The sequence below is a fragment of the Haliaeetus albicilla genome, chromosome 11 (assembly GCF_947461875.1).
Source record: "Haliaeetus albicilla chromosome 11, bHalAlb1.1, whole genome shotgun sequence".
In the NCBI taxonomy this organism is placed as follows: domain Eukaryota; kingdom Metazoa; phylum Chordata; class Aves; order Accipitriformes; family Accipitridae; genus Haliaeetus; species Haliaeetus albicilla.
The window spans coordinates 29,794,824-29,810,291 of record NC_091493.1 but is presented as its reverse complement, the minus strand read 5'-3'; the positions used below and the strand labels follow the sequence as shown (position 1 = coordinate 29,810,291).

Genomic DNA, 15,468 nt, shown 5'->3' with positions numbered 1-15,468 from the left:
CTGGAATTGCTCAGCCTGGAGAACCGTCAGAGACAAGAGGGAGCCAGACCCTTTCCAGATGTGCACAGTGAAAGGGCAAGGGGCAAGCTGCAACAAGGAAATTCTGCTCGGATGTCAGGAATAAACCTTTTCGCTCCAGGGTGGTCAGCACTAGCACAGGCTGTCCAGGGAGGCTGTGCTTCTCCTTTCTTGGAGATACTCAGAACCCAGAAGGACAGTCCCTAAACAACCTGCTCCACCTTTGAAGCTGGCCTTGCTTTTAGCAGGGGATTGGACTAGAGGCCTCCAAAAGCCTCTTCTGCCCCTGAATTATGCTACATTTCTCTCATCTGTTTTTGCTTCATGCTTCCCCTGGAAATACATGAATAGTCAGGGAGACCCAGGTGGTTTAGTAGACGCCTGGCTTGTGCTGGCTCGCCAGACACAGCCACAAATGTTTGGCAGTTTGTGGGTAAAGCTCTGCGGGCTACAGCATTGGTGCGGACTGAGGGAGAGGAAGGAGGAAAGGCAGAGTAGCTGCCAGCTGAACTTTTTCTCCTCTGGAAAAACACATACAGACTGAGGGCCAGGGTCTGGTTTCATGAGCTGGCTATGTACCCAGACAGTTCTCCCTCACTAGTGGGATGCCAGGTGTAGGACCCAGCCTGTGCACCTTTAAGGGTCTGGTCCTGAGCACCATGCAGCCAGCCGAGTGTCTCCTCTCCTACCGAGTCCCCAGGACGTGTGGGAGGCCCTGAACTAAGACGGGTCCCACTGAGCACCACATTTTCCTCCTCTCTTCATCCTCTGCAGAGTCACAGTTACACTGGATGCAGTGATGAGCCCCATGGAAGAGGGGTGGCTGCAGCACTGTCACGGCCTGGGGGCTGGAGGGTCCCCAAGGTACCGACAGCTGCAAGCAAAACCCTCCAGCCTGGATGCAGTTACAAAGCAGATTTTTTGCTTTTTGTTGCAGCCTTTCTTGGTGGTAATCTTCTCAGTTCTGCATTTCTGTAACAGCCTCTTGTTTTTGTCAACAGGGTTGACTTATAGCCCACCTGTAAAAAACTGCCAGGGGCAGAGGAGAGTGGTGGAAGGTATTTTCATTAGGGAGCACGGATGGCAAACGGCCAGCTTTTACAGCAGTTGCACTCACCGTTGTTACAAATACCACCCTCCTCCCTTCCGAGCAGCAAGCTGGCAGTAATTTATCCTGAAAAGTAGACGGTACTTTTCCAGCTAAGGCTTTAAGCAAAGCAAGGGGATGCCGACATCTTCCCGGAGCTGTGCTCAGCACCAGAAAGCAAGCTGTGGGGTACCTACAGCCCGCCAGTTCGGTGCTGGGGGGGGGCTGGCGTGAGGCCCAGCACCTCCGGCCCTGCCCCGGCTCCTTGTCCCCCGCCTCGGGCAGCTCTGCAGCACCCGGGCTGGGGCGGGCGAGGAGCCAGGCGCATTCGCTGGGCGGCCTCAAATCACACACCCCCCCCTCGCGACAGCGTTTTTGGAAGTTTACGAGCGAAGCGGATCAAAAGGGCGAGCGCAGGCCGAGGCGTCGGGGACGGGGCCCCGAGGCGGTGCCAGGCGACGCGCTCCGCTCCGCTCCTTCCCCCGGGGCAGGCGCCGGCAGCCGCCAAACGCCGGCGCTTCCCGCCTCTGGCGACACACCCGGCCCGCCCTGCGTCTCACACCGGCTCTCTGCGCCACCTCCCCCGGACAGACCGAGCCCTCCGCCCGCAGATCCCGCTCCGGGCTTCCCCAGCCAGGGCCGCGCACAGCACCGGCCTGGGGGCCGCCGCGCCCCGGGGCCGGGCCGGGCCGGGCCGGGGCGGGCGGACCCCGCAGGGCTCAGACGAAGGCGGCTGTGGCGGGGCGCCCCGGCCCGGCAGGAGCACGGCGGGAGGTCCCGCTCCCGGCCCCGGTTCCGGTTCCGGTTCCGGTCCTCATCCCCCGCCGCCGCCGCCGGCGGCTCCCCCGGTGACGTCCGTCGCGACGTCAGCGGCGGGTGGCTGCGGCGGCCCACGTGGGCGCTGACGTCGCGGCGGCGGACGGCGGGCGGGCGGGCCGGCGGCAGGTGAGGAACGGCGGGGCGGGGGCGGGCCCGGTGGGTGCTTCGGGGTTAACGGCAGAGAACGTTAAATGTACGTGCGGGCGCCTCGGTACGGCCCGGGCCCGGCCTCCGCCGCCGGCCCCGTCCAGCCGGGCCCTGTCCAGCCGGGCCCTGTCCGGGTACCCGGGCCCTGTCAGTCAGCCAGGCCCGGTCGGCGTGTCCCGGCTCCGGTGGCCCTGTCAGCCCTGTGTGGGGCCGGGGGAGGCTTTTGGCTTGGGGGGAGGGGGGGCAGGCCGGGCTGGGGATTTCGGTGAGTTGGGGCTGCAGGCGGGTACTGGGGGGCAAGCGGTGGGGTTTGTGCCTCAGTGCGAGGCTGCGAGGGCTTGGGCTGCCCAGGCCAGAGAGGCCTGGTTTTGAGGTGGTGTGGCTGGTTCCTGACAATGGAAGCTTACGTGCTTATTTTGGTGAAAGAGAAAACAAAGAGCAAATTACCAGACGGACGAGCGTATCTGAAGCAAACAGGACATAAACGCTCAGGGTGGTCTAACAGAGCGGCCACGGGCGGACCCAGGTGTAGCCTGACCTCCTGGCCTCGCCTCCCTTCCCCGCCGTGGCACTGGCGCGCACCCTGACGTGGCGGGCCTGGTGTCCCCGACCCTCGCCATCGCTGGCGCCTGGGGTTGCAGCAGCCCGTTGCTCTGTGGGCACGTGGGAGGCATGAGGAGGTGTTTGGTTCCTCTGGCAGCGTTTTCGAGGTCGCTCTTTGCCCCGTGTGTCTGATGGAGATGCTGTCCAGGCAGAATCTGGCCTGGGCTCTTGGAGGACTGCCTCCTGTGGTCTGAGTGAGGTGTCAGTAATGTATGTCTAGACAGTGACAGATTTTGGGATCCAACTCTGACTGCCATTGTGGTGCAGTGATACTTTGCATGCTGCTTCTGCTCGGCCTTAGTTTCCCCATCTGTAAAATGGGGAGTGGCCTCTGGCAGAACAATTGCGAAAACAGATTGGTGTAAAACAGCACACGCTTGCAAGATTTAATCATAAGTCTTGACAAGCAAATGCCTGGTCCTTGGCGTTCCCTGGTCCCCCATCGTTCACCCTCATTGCATCTCTAATCTTGCCAGTGGAATGTAGCGTGAATGCATTTTCAGCTCTTTGTTGAGGAGTGAGAATGTTTTATGGGGGGCAAAGTTTGTTAGCCATTTCAGTTTTGCCCTTTGCTTTCTCAGGCACAGTGGACCTTATGAAGGCCAAGCAAAGAGCTGAGTGGTATTTTGTGTGAACAGAGGCAAGAAGTGTCCAGACGTGGGGTACTGCAGAGGCAGGTAACATGGCAGTCTGATATCTTTCAAAAAGTTAGGGTAGGGAATGGGACTGTTTCTTGCACTGTTAAATCCACTACCTTCATTTCAGCTGTGTTTGGTTTTAATCACTGGAGTGATTAAATAATGATAGAGAAGCTGTTTTAACTCTGTAGAGGCTTATAATTATGGCCAAGAAAGGAAAGGTTACCTGTTAAAAACTATAGGGGTACCAGAGTAAACGATTATCAAAGATCTGGGAGAAAATAGCTTCTCTTTCTCTGGAAATTGAAGACAGTTTTATTGGAAAGTTTGGGGAGGATTTCTTTAAAGTGATTTCTTATACTGTAGGGGTTATCGAAAATAGATGTCCTCTTTAATATGGGTTTTGTTGCTAATCTAGCTTAGTTGTGTTTTTTAATATTGCAAGCAAATCTTTCAGCAGTGAGGGTATTTTTAAATTTTTTTTTGTTGTTGTTGTTCTTGAGAGAATCTCTTGCTTGCTAAGAAAACCGTGGCTTGTCAGCAGGGAGCTTTATTAAAAGGCAAGGCCTTGTCATTCCTTGAATATTTAAATGAGACTTTCAGGCTCCTGGAGACAAAGCACAGGTCAAGAAAGGAAGCTGTGTCCTTATGAGTTTGTAGAAAGGATTCTTTTCTGCTGGCTAGTTGCTATGTTGTTGCTCTCTCTCCTTTGTTTTTTTCCTCTGTCTGAACATAAATCAGCAGCAGTGTTACAGCAGCTCGTTACAGAGGACAAACAGAAACAATCACAGTATAATAAAGTTCAGTGTAGCTTGCAAACCCTGTATAAAACTATGAAATTTGTCCTGGAAATAAATCTGAGGTGTAATCTAATCCCAGCGAAGGCACCGGAGTCAAGATACTAATTTGAGGATTTAGTGTTTGGTGCCTTTTGAGCTTGATTTGCTTCTTGTGGTCTGGGTTTTAAACACAGTGTACCTGTGGGCAGACAGTCAGTCATACACAAGTCTGGTGTGCTCTAAACTTCCTGTAATGAGACGTGTGAATGGTGGTCTTGGGTTGAGATTTTTACACCTAGATGCATCAGGGTTCAGTTCCTGATTTGGTCACGGTGCTGCTGTGTGACCTTGGTCAAATCATGTCTTCTTATGGCTTGTGAAATGGAGGCAGCTTTTCTGCCTCCGCGTTTAGATGGCAAACATCACAGGGCATGGCCTGTGCCTTCCTGTGTTTTGGCATAAGACCGTAATGTCACTTGGGGCTCCTGGTAGTTACTGAGGTGTAAACAGAATAAATGCCTGGATCATCAAAAAATGTTTGAGACTTGCATTCTATTTGCTTCTCCCATCTATGATCTGTTTGTGGACATGGCTGTGAAATGAGCTGTGAAATGAACTGGTCAGAATAAAATACTGCATAGCATGGCATTCAAGTAGCACAGAGCCTACCCACCTTCCTCCGGAAAGTGATAGTATTAAAGTTGTAAGATTCCAGCACGTTCTTAAAAATGTGAAATGAATGCGTGGAGAACCGGGAAGGGGATTATCCCACTTTGGGCACCCTTTGGAGATGTGAGTGAAGAAAAGATGGAGAGAACCTCTGAAGAGGTTCAGGTTACTTGGTTTTCATAGGCTTTCATGCCAGGCCTGCCCCGCAGCTTGAACATCCTCTGCAGTCAGCTGGTGCCTTCCACTGCAGCCTTCACTGGTGTCAGCACAGCAGCACAGCCTGACCTGTCACTGTGCGCCAGTGCTCGCAGCAGGCCCTGGCTATTGATGGTTTCTGGGTAGGAAATTGAGAGGCTGGCATTCACTGCAATGCCAAAGGTACATCCATTGCAAAACCACAGCAAGGGAGGGTGATTAGCCTGTGCCCTTGTTTTCCCCTCTGATCTGCTGTCTTCCATCCAGCCTATGCCCCACCCCTGCCTGCCTGACACCAGCTGAGATCTGCAGAGCATTTGCCAAAGGTCTTTAGAGAAGGTTCCTTTAAGCCTCCCAAGTTGTCCCCTGGCAGTTACCTGTGAGAGCTCAACAGGCTGTTCTTCCTGTTATAGTTGTGTTCTTCCTAGGTGAACTAACATGCAGCCCAGAGGTAAATATGGCCAGTGAATGCATCCCTGTTTATGTCCTTGGGAGCAGATTCCTTTTGTCTGAGTTAATCTGGTCACCAATCCACTGTGAAACCACGGGCTATAGTGAACCTTCTAAAAATTGCATTCTTAACTGGTCCATTTCTGAGTTCCTGAGGTGCATGGCTTGCTCTCCAAGCAGCCTGTGCTCTTGTGGCATATAAGCCACAGTATCTCTGCCCCCAGAGTAAAAAGACTGAAAGTTTCTCTCTGTGCACATAACAGGTGGGGCTACTTCTGATCTGTGGGTACTTTGGACTGTCAACATCACATGCCAAGACCTTTCCTGGCTGTCATAGGGTATGTCTGAGGTGCTCTAGTTCCTCACACATGCAAGAAGGGTTGGCAAGTGTGTTAAGCTTCTGTGTATCACCACTGGGCATGCCAGTCCTTTGCCAGGTGGGAATGGTCCTTTACAGGATAGACCAGCCTTTACTCTCTGGCCTCAACCTGATCCTTCATTCTCAAGGAATGCGAGTGAAGTGACAAGACAGGAGAAATTCTGGGCTGAGAGGGATGATGTTGGCACAGTTGCCCTCAAGGGGAGTTTCCAGTGGTGACAGCCTCCTGCCTGTGTATGTGAGTGGCCCAGGATGGCTGGAGAAGCTCTGAAGTTTTGTGCTTTGTTTCAGTTGCAGGTAGGAAGATGAGTCCAAAAATTACAACAGAGCTGCTGAAGCAACTGCGGCAGGTGATGAAGAGTCCCAAGTACGTCCAGGAGCCTGTCCAAGCCTACATAGTGCCATCTGGAGATGCCCACCAGGTATGAATGGATGGATTATGGGAATGATTGCACTTCCCTTCCCTGTAAAAAATAAAAGCCAGGGATAACTAAAATCATCCTTTATTCACTCGCTTTAATGGTTCTAGCATAAAAGCCTGGGTAACCTGAGAAACATCATGTTGGAAAAAGTTTCTGGAGTCTGTTCAGGAGACTGAGGTTTTTATGTTCTTGTAACAAATCAGCGTGGATGTTCCACCAGCAGCTTCTCATCAGATTGTCTCCAGGGGGCTCACGCTGCAAAAAAGGGAGCTTGCCAGAGCACTTGCTGTCCCCATCCTGGCTGTTGGGAAGAATGGATTTACTGGGGGAGGAAAAGGCATTATCTGGGCTTTAGTTTCCCCATTAGCACCTCCTGATCAACTCATACTCTTAAGGGAGGTGGCGAAGGATTAGTTGCAGAGCTTTCCCTTTGCTAGATCCAGTTCTTGCTGGAATTTGGTGCCTTATGCTAAAGCCCTTCAGATCCCACGTAGAGGGGCCTTTGGAGAGGCAGGGAAGGAACAGGCCACGACGACACTTCCCTTTCAATGCTGCTCTGCATCAGCTTGTTCTGTGGACTAAAGACAGGAGGGAGGTCTGGGCCCAGGGTGGTAACCCGTGGCAGTAACTGTTGTGTGCTGCTTCCACCATTAAGATTTTTGTAGTCCGTGACATTAATTTTAAATTGCTGAACTGTCTTTTACCTCTCCTGCCTGCTTATATACTAGTTTCACTCTTCTGTTCACTCTGTTAGGAGATCCAAGAACTGCCAAGGGTTTTTTCCTCCTCAGCCATTTTCAGGAAGCAGAAGACATGAAGCTTTCCTGGCTCACACCCAAAGCTCCCTTTTACCCCAGGGTGCACAAGAGCAAAATGGAACTGAATCGGAACCTTTGCCCTTGACTTGGCACTGGGGTGAGCTGGGTCCAGACTTGCCTGTGCCCTGGGACCATATGTGCAGCATCGTGTTTCCTCTTACGGAGATCCAAACTTGGGCAGGTAGAGGGAAGGCGTTTTCTGCAGCTGCTATTGTCTACTGCATTCCTGCCTCAAGCTGCCTCTGTCCATATATAACTCTGGTTTCATTTCACTAGACATTAAATGCTGTCATGTGAGTTGAAGAATGTGACCCTCAGGACTTCTGAGTTTTTCTGTTGCTTTCTTTTCCTTGACAGAGTGCAGTTAAGCAGAGTACCCCATGTTGCTATTTCCTGCCGGGCAAGTTGGTCAGGTTTCTCTGCAGAGCAAATCTATCTGAATGGAAATGATTACTAAAAGCTGCTGATTCTGGCGCCTCCTGACTAGCTAGTGCAGGATTTTGTCTGTGAGGTTTGGGAATTGGTGCAATTTTAGGCATTGGTGGAAACCTGTTGATCCCAGAACAGGCTTATGGATTCCAGGTAAATTGCGATGAGCTGAGATTTGCAGCTTCCCTGTGTTCCAAGCAAGGGTTTGTTTCCTGTATGCAAATAAGAAATTTGCAACCCTGCAGTCAGATTTTGCTCATAGGCAGCTCCCTCCATGACTCAGAAGACTGCGGTTTAATGATACCCAAGCTTTTGGTGGCTTGAGCCATTTCCTTCCCACAGCCCAAGCTACTTACTGCTGTCCTTGCCTCTCTCAGCTGTTCCTGAGGCTGTTGTGGGATCCACATCAGAGAACTTGTCAACAAAGAGGGCCTTCCCTCCTGTGGTGTTGACACAGGATTTAGATTGAGGGAAACTTTATTCCCTTCTAGTTTGCAAAGGAACCCCTGGATTGGACTGATGCTGGTACACCTCGATGCTGCAACTTGCTGACTAATTTCTCCGTGTAACACTGGGAATGTCTGAGCTCTGTGATGCTTTTAATAATGGTTTTCCTGCCAAGGCTAGAAGGCTTAGGTTATAATACTGCTAGGAGGCTTGCCACCAGTTGTATCCTTTGCTTTCCATCCTAGTTGTGTAAGGAGCTGAAAGACTTGCAGACCTTCTCAAACACAGCTGGCTCTGACTCTGGCTTAACCAAGGCTGCTAATACCTTGGATGTGTGGCTCTTGCAGCCAGCCCTGAATGTTGGCTGCTTTGATTTTTGAAACTTTTGATGCTGGTGATAAGAAGTCAGAAGAAACAGACTGTTTCCTTGGGGACCTGGGTGGTCCAAAGGCTGGTAAGAAAGGAGGGCAGTCCCAGCCAAAAGTGCGCTGAAGTCCATACAAAGAGCCTCGCTTCCTTTCATGGGTGCTGGGTGGATCTTGTGGCTGGAGGTGTCAAAGGATCATGAAGGGGTGAAATGCCATGCTTTTGGGAATGAGGCACCTAAGTCCTTTGTGGTTCGGATAAAAATGCCTGTCTGAGCTTTTGGAGCGTTGCAGTGGTAAATGCAGGATCCATTTTTATGTTGAGTCACCCACTTTACATTGAATCTGGTGTTTGCCCATATGGGAATATTCAGAGATTGGAGGAGCTTTCTTCTTAATGGGAGGGAATGATGTTTGGATTAGAGCTGGGGTTTGGAGCCAGTCACAGCTTAACTGGGGCTGGCTTCCACCCCCAGGCCTTGACTCAGTGAAAACAAATTTGGTCAGATCTGGCTGGTCTTCCACATCAAGGAAGCACCTGCCCAGCTCAGGGCCCCATGTTTAGATTGGCAGATATGCTGTCTTCTGCTCAGGGCTGGCTCCTCTGACACACACTTGTTCTGAGCTGAGGAATCAGCAGAGTTATAAAGCAAGAGACGGCTTGTGCACAGGTTGCACTGACCTGTTCCAGACCTTACCAATGCAGTTAGGTTGTTGGCAGTGAATACTGACCTCCCTCCAAGTACAGAGCAGTGTTTGTTCTTTAATGGCATCAGTGTCGTAGCTCTAAGGGCAGCGAGCTGCACTTTTCATTGCTGATCTTGGTTGACATTAGGTTAGAATAAGCTTTAACATGTTAATGATCCAACCATGCAGGCTCTGGTGATAAGCACCACTGATTTTTGGGGGTTCTTCCTGGCTTAGCTGAGGGTTTCTGTGATGCAGCCCCCAGTTTTGTCTGCATGTCAAGGACTGACAGGTGTGGTGGAAAGCAGATGTAAAAGGCCTGAGGAGGGCCAGGCTGAAGGCCATCGGGAGCTGCAAGACAAGCCCCAGGGAAATACCTTGTTCTGACTGTGCTTTGGCCTGTACTTTGTGTGGCGTACGCAGGTGTTCCCCTTGTAATTTTAGCTTGTGCAAAACATGGGCTCATCTTTGCACAGTGGGGGTTGCTGCATGGAACAGAACAGGTGGGTGTGCAACAATTCAGGCTGACAGATGAATGAACCATCTTCCCCTCCATTTCCCTCATACTGCTTTTTAAAGCCCATCTGCCTCATTGTAAACTCTTAAAACATTCCCTGGATTTGTCTGTGAATGGGACAGCATGAGGCATTTCCCACGCAGTCAAGTTCTTTGTTAGTTTAGGTCAGCTTTTACCAGATCTAAAACTGATAGACTTCTTTTTTTCCTTCTAGATTTTTTTTTTAAATTGTTTTAATCCATTTCACTGTTCTGGGCTGTTAATGCAGCTAGCTCAGTGTTAACCCTTCCTATCAATGTGAGATTGCTTGTCTGCACAAGCAGACTAGCCTGTAGTCTCTGCTGTGTTGGTCAAGAGAAAGGGAAGAGAAATCGCTGGTCTGATTTGAGATGCACTTAGTGATATGATCCAGAATGGGAAATTTCCAGCATCCCCTTTAGGCATCAGACCCTGGGAAATGGTGTCCCAGCTTTGAGCTGGCAAGTGTAGGAGAGAGGAAGTTGTAGCAGTCAACAGGCTGAATAGTTGTTAGGAAATGTTGAAATGGGGAATCCTACTCAAGTCTAGCATCGCTCTGCCTTTGTGTTCTGTCCTGTGGCTGTGAGACTGGCAGCCGGGGATACGGGCGCTTGATTCTGTTCCCTGAACGACTTTGTCCTCTCTATCTGCTGCTGCCTCTGTTGTTATTTTAAAGGGGGTTAGTGATGATGGTGGTGCTGTGGTGGGCTGAGGCAGATCCACCCCATCAGCTAGAGGTGTGCAGAGGGCAGTCATCCCTTCCTGAGGGGGGTATCCTGACCCCTCTCCTCTCTACAGCTGCTGAGCATGTGTCACAGCCCTGTGGAGTCTTGTGGGGCTGGGCAGGAAGAGGCACAGGGAACTGGACTGCTCAGAGATGAGGGTACCTGTGGTCTCAATACCCGCCCCATTTCTGCCAACTTTTATCAGTGTTTGGATAGAGGATTTCTTAGGAGCGTATCCCAGGAATCTTCTCTGGCAATCAGGAGCAAAAGCTACTCAGCCAGATCCTCTTTTGGGCCATGGGTTTTGCTGTCCCAAGGCTCAGTTTCAAAAAATTAGTGGTGAATTGTTGGTAGCTGCTGCCTAGGGTGTCTTCCAGGAGGGGAGAAACATAGCTGTTCTGGGGGTGGTTTTGACCATGGAGTGATGGGGAGTAGAAGTAAAGAGTTGGTCCCACGTGCTGTGATTTGTGCTTCTCACTCAATCCTGTGCTTTGAACCCTCTGCCTTCTTCAGAACAGTGAAGAGTAACAGATTTGAAGGGAGTGTTTCCTAACAATCAATTGATCTAAAAATAGCCCTGGCCAGAGACAGGGAAATGCAGTATCTATCACAGTGGGAGCTAAAACCACCTGAGAATAGGGCCATGATTTCTCAGCTCAGTCCCTAAAATGTTTCTTTTGCCACAGCTGGGTGCAGAGAAACTTATGGGCAGAGGAACAGACTTTGGTTTCAGACCATTTGTAAGCTACAAATCCAGGAGTTTTGCAGCTCAAACGTTGGCGCTGTCAGCCTGGATTAAGCTGATTTGCTGAGTTGCACTAGTTAATTATCAGGCCTACTCAGCAGTTCTGACCTCCGAACTTGCCAGAATGGGATCCCATAAAAATGGTGTGGGCCATTTCAAGGTACAGTTGTTCTTTTAATTTTGGTAGCTCCTGTGGATGTCAGGTATCTGTGCATTCTCAGGCTCTTCTGTGATGCTGCCAACAGATGCGTCCAAAAACACAGGTTGTGATGGGTTTGGGATGAGGATGGACTAGTAGTCTTTGATTTCCCTCTCACCCACCAAACCATGGTCTGGTGGTTTCTGGTGTAGTTGGGCTTTGAGTAGGCAAGGAGGAAGTGAGAGGATCAGCATCTGATTATGAAAGGTCCTAAGGGTTAAAGTTTTTACAGTTTTACCACCTTGATGATTTTCTTTCAGTGTCATTGTTGTGGAAAAGAAAGTCTTAAAGCAATTCTTATAAATGCCAGTAAGGGGACTTCACTGGAAATAGTGAATTTTACAGATTTTATGCGCTGATTACTCTGGTCTCCAAGATCAAGGGGTGCTTCTGGTTTCTCTTCCTTTCACATTGCAGCTTCAAAGGCAGCATTTGTTTGTTGCCCAAAGGGGAGGCTGAGTGTGAAATAAACATCTGCAAACTCTGAAGCACTTCAGTGTTTACAGACGTTTGTGGGAGAAAAGTGCTGCAGCTTAAAAAAAAAACCCACCCAGTTGGATGTAAATACAGTATAATCACAGATGATTAAATGTTCCAGCGGAGTAGAGCTCAGGATTTTTTAACTCATTTCGTTCCCTCTGTGGTGTCCTTTAGGAGAAAAAGCTTATCAAAGTATTTGTCATCAGCTGATTTCCCCCCCTGCTGCTATAAATAATTGCTGCCTTTTTTGTTTTCTAGAGCGAGTACATTGCACCCTGTGATTGCAGACGGGCATTTATCTCTGGATTTGATGGCTCTGCAGGTACCTTTCCAGAACTTGGTTCTTGCTAATGTACATAATTCCCCTGTAAAGAAACAGTCTCATTCATGGCATAGAGGCAGGATGGAAAAGGAAACCTATCCAGCTTGTTTGGACTGTTTTCCTCCCATTTCAGCATCTGCAGAACTATGTTTTGGCTACCCACTGGAATTATGTAATATCAGCGCAATAACAAGTTTTCAGAAAGTGTTTGACCCCTGAATGAACCTCTCGTAAAGTAAAATCCTGTTAACTCTTTAATGTGGTGCTTGTAATCTACGGTCATTTCTTTTGATGTGCAGCCAGTACGAACAGATTTTTACATTGCCCGTTTGGGCTGGGTGAATAGTAGATGGACTTTAGCTAGCCTTTCTGTTTAAACAGAGCCAGGGCCAGAAACACTGCATTTGGAAACCGAATGCTGTGGAAAAGTTTGCTTATCTTGCCGAGACAGGATGTTTTCTTGGCTGTAGATAGGTCTGTGTTTCAAGAGACCTAATTATTACCGTAGCTGTACCCTAAGCTCTGCAACTTAGTCTGCTGTGTGATTGTTGGAAAGTCACTTTAGTCTGTTGAGGTCTTTTTCCCCCCCTAATTATAAATTGGCTTAATAAATGCTGCTACCTATGTGTTTGGAGGGTCCATTCATCAGTTCCTATGAACTACTCTGGGACCTTGTGTGGAAGGTGATAAATCCAGGGCTGCGGGCTGCTTTTAATGGATAACATGAATCCTGTATTAATTTCACGCCTTCTGCATGGCCTCTTCATAACCTTCCTCTCTATTTTGGGCCTTTGTTATGTACTTGGAAGGTATGTGTTCCCAGCCTCGCGCTCAATGAATCAGTGAGGTTTCACACGGGGGCTTACCTTGTGTTTCTTGCTTCATCTTTTCAGGATGAAGCAGCTTAAAATGGGGTTTGTGTTGGGGGAGTTTGGTAGAAGACAATGAATTCATATTTGGAAACTTTGCTCTGCTAATCTGGGCTTCAGTTTCTGGTGACGGAGAGTATGGTCAAGATGCAGAGACTCAAAAGACTTGGATTCAGTTTCTGTTTGTGCCATGGTTTTTGGGTTGGGTTTTTTTGTTTGTTTTTTTTTGTTTTTTGTTTTGTGGTTTGTTTTTTTTTTTGAATGGCCAAGGGCAAGGCAGCTAGAGTGCCTTGCTGAGATGTCAGTGCTCCTCAACTGTCTGCTTGCATCGCTCCATCTGGAGTCGGTGGAATGGGACGGACACTGAAACCAGCAGAAGTTTATGTTCATATTTCCTGTTCAGCCATTTCTGTTAGAGCTGTAATGTTTGGGAAAGGGGTGCAGCTGACAGCTGGCAGTGATACCCATGTCTGCTAGCTTAGTAACAGCTGTTTCTTGTGGATGGCCAGAGCCCAGGCTTCCTCCCCGTAAGAAGATGGGATGGAGTCCGGGGATGTACAGTATGTGTTACTGTGACAATAGCCAAGTGGAGACCACAGTTGCTGTTACAGAGGGTTTGGAAAGCCCCATTTACCCAGTTCCACTGACTTGCTGAGATATGCTTAAGTTGGATTCATCTGAGGCAATTCATTAAGCTTCCTCCTTGTGCATACTGTCTCTGATAGTATTTGGAAGGTCGTAGTGCAGGGGAAACAGTGAATATCTCCACTGAAACTGGACTAACTTTTGAACTGTCAGCAGAGCTGCCTTTTGGGGAATTGGGGTGCATTTCAAACACTCCCCCTGCTGTCTGTGTCTCTGCATGGTGGCTGCCCACCTCTAAATCACCGCATTTTTCTGCCTTCCTGCCTAGGTACTGCCATAGTAACTGAACAGCATGCAGCCATGTGGACAGATGGACGCTACTTCCTGCAAGCTGCACATCAAATGGATAACAACTGGACACTCATGAAAATGGGTATGCAGGAGCCTGGGATACTGCTCCACTGATAAACAGAGAACAATCACAGGCTATTTGGTCACTTCGCAAGTGTTACAGCTTGGACAGTAGGGATACCCCAACTTGCAGGGTCTTAGGGACATCTTGGATACACTGCTGCTCCTGCTTTAGTGTCCTGTGACTCTTCCTGCCCACGGGTCTAGACGTTCATTAGTAGGTGTATCTCATGCATTAGCTTGTACTTTTTGGGTAGTGTGGGAATGCTTCAGTATGACTGCTTCTTTGAGCCTCTTTTTTTCTTTCCTTTTTTTTTTTTTTTTTAAATTCATGGAGGCCTGAAAGATACACCGACTCAGGAGGATTGGCTAGTGAGTGTCCTCCCAGAAGGCTCGAAGGTGGGAGTGGACCCTTTCATTATTCCAGCTGGTTGGTTTTACTTTATTTTATAACTCTGGGTTGGGCAACTAGATTTTGCTTCCTTACTTTTCTGGGTAAGCTGTTGTGTGATGGTATGTAGCTAACCATGTTTCAACCCAGATGGGGTGGTGGGTTAAACTGTTATGCAAAACAGGTTGGATTTTGGTATTAGGCATGTATCACGAGAGCTCCACAGCAGTGCATTGACTCCAAAACACAAGGGACGAGAACTACTCTCTGGGCTTGCAGTGACCTTACCTAAAAAACAGAGTGCTGATCCACCTCCTTTTGTCTATGCTGTGGCTTGTCACAGGCACTTCAGTACAAAGTTGCTGAATGCCTTGGCCAGCATGTAAGCCAGAACACGCAGACAAAACTCATGCTGCAACTCCTGCTTGGTGGTCTTGGCATCTCTGCAGCTTTCTCTGTAGGAGGCACATTCCTGGAGAGGTACCATTTGTATCAGATGAATGAGTATCCATCTACTCGTGCTTCAGAACATGGGGCCCAATCCAAAGCTTGCTGGAGGCAAGGGGAGACATTTGCTTGATTCAGATGGTCTAAGGATCAGTCTCGTGGCTGTGTGGAAGCCCATCTCATCTCTTACCTAGCTTAGATCTAGCATGGCTCTGCATTGGGGTAGAGGACACCCTTGTGGCAGCCTCTGGGGTGGATTCTTCCAGTGGCTTCTGTCTCCCAGCTGGAGCAGTTCTTCAGCTCAAGCATGAGGCTCTAGGGCTGCGAGGTTCTGTACATGCTGCTGGCTGTAGCGGCTGCATTTGTGGAACTGTAATTGCAATAGCTGTTGCTTTGTTTTTTAAAGGAATGGGAAGAAGGAGAGGCTGGAAGGAAAGGAGGAGACTCAGATTCTTGAGTTTGCCCCCTGTGAATGGTGCCATTGTTGAACCAGTGTGTGTTCTTTAAAGCCATCTCTCTTGATTCTTTTCCTTTTGGCAGACCAGTGGAAGAGGATGTCCAAAGCCTTGAGAAGTGCTGGCCACGATCTTGTGCCTGTCAAAGAAAACCTGATCGATACGATCTGGACAGACTGTCCTCAGCGCCCTTGCAAGCCTCTCACCACACTCGACCTGAGTTACACAGGTGAGAAGCTTAACTCCTAATAGACAGGGACCATTTCTACTGCCCCCTTTGCTTTCCTCTTGCAAGGTAGTGAGAGAAACACTACTGCGGCGCAATATGATCCACTATGAATAGGCCAAGAAG

At 49.4% G+C, this 15,468-nt stretch overlaps 1 protein-coding gene across 3 annotated transcripts in view; it reads left to right on the top strand.

Moving 5' to 3' along the window:
* The first annotated feature begins 1,917 nt into the window (after nucleotides 1–1,917).
* The window catches only part of XPNPEP1 (X-prolyl aminopeptidase 1), a 32,531-nt gene continuing 18,980 nt past the window's right edge, over nucleotides 1,918–15,468 (top strand). The window contains exons 1-8 of one of the 3 annotated variants that reach the window (XM_069796934.1): nucleotides 1,924–2,050; nucleotides 3,256–3,351; nucleotides 5,669–5,743; nucleotides 6,082–6,206; nucleotides 11,895–11,962; nucleotides 13,745–13,845; nucleotides 14,161–14,253; nucleotides 15,202–15,345. In XM_069796934.1, the coding sequence (XP_069653035.1) occupies nucleotides 6,090–6,206; nucleotides 11,895–11,962; nucleotides 13,745–13,845; nucleotides 14,161–14,253; nucleotides 15,202–15,345 (523 nt within the window). In that variant the 5' untranslated portion in view covers nucleotides 1,924–2,050; nucleotides 3,256–3,351; nucleotides 5,669–5,743; nucleotides 6,082–6,089. Of the gene's footprint in view, nucleotides 2,051–3,255; nucleotides 3,352–5,668; nucleotides 5,744–6,075; nucleotides 6,207–11,894; nucleotides 11,963–13,744; nucleotides 13,846–14,160; nucleotides 14,254–15,201; nucleotides 15,346–15,468 lie in introns of all 3 variants that reach the window. The other 2 variants (XM_069796932.1, XM_069796933.1) reach the window with 2 other exon arrangements.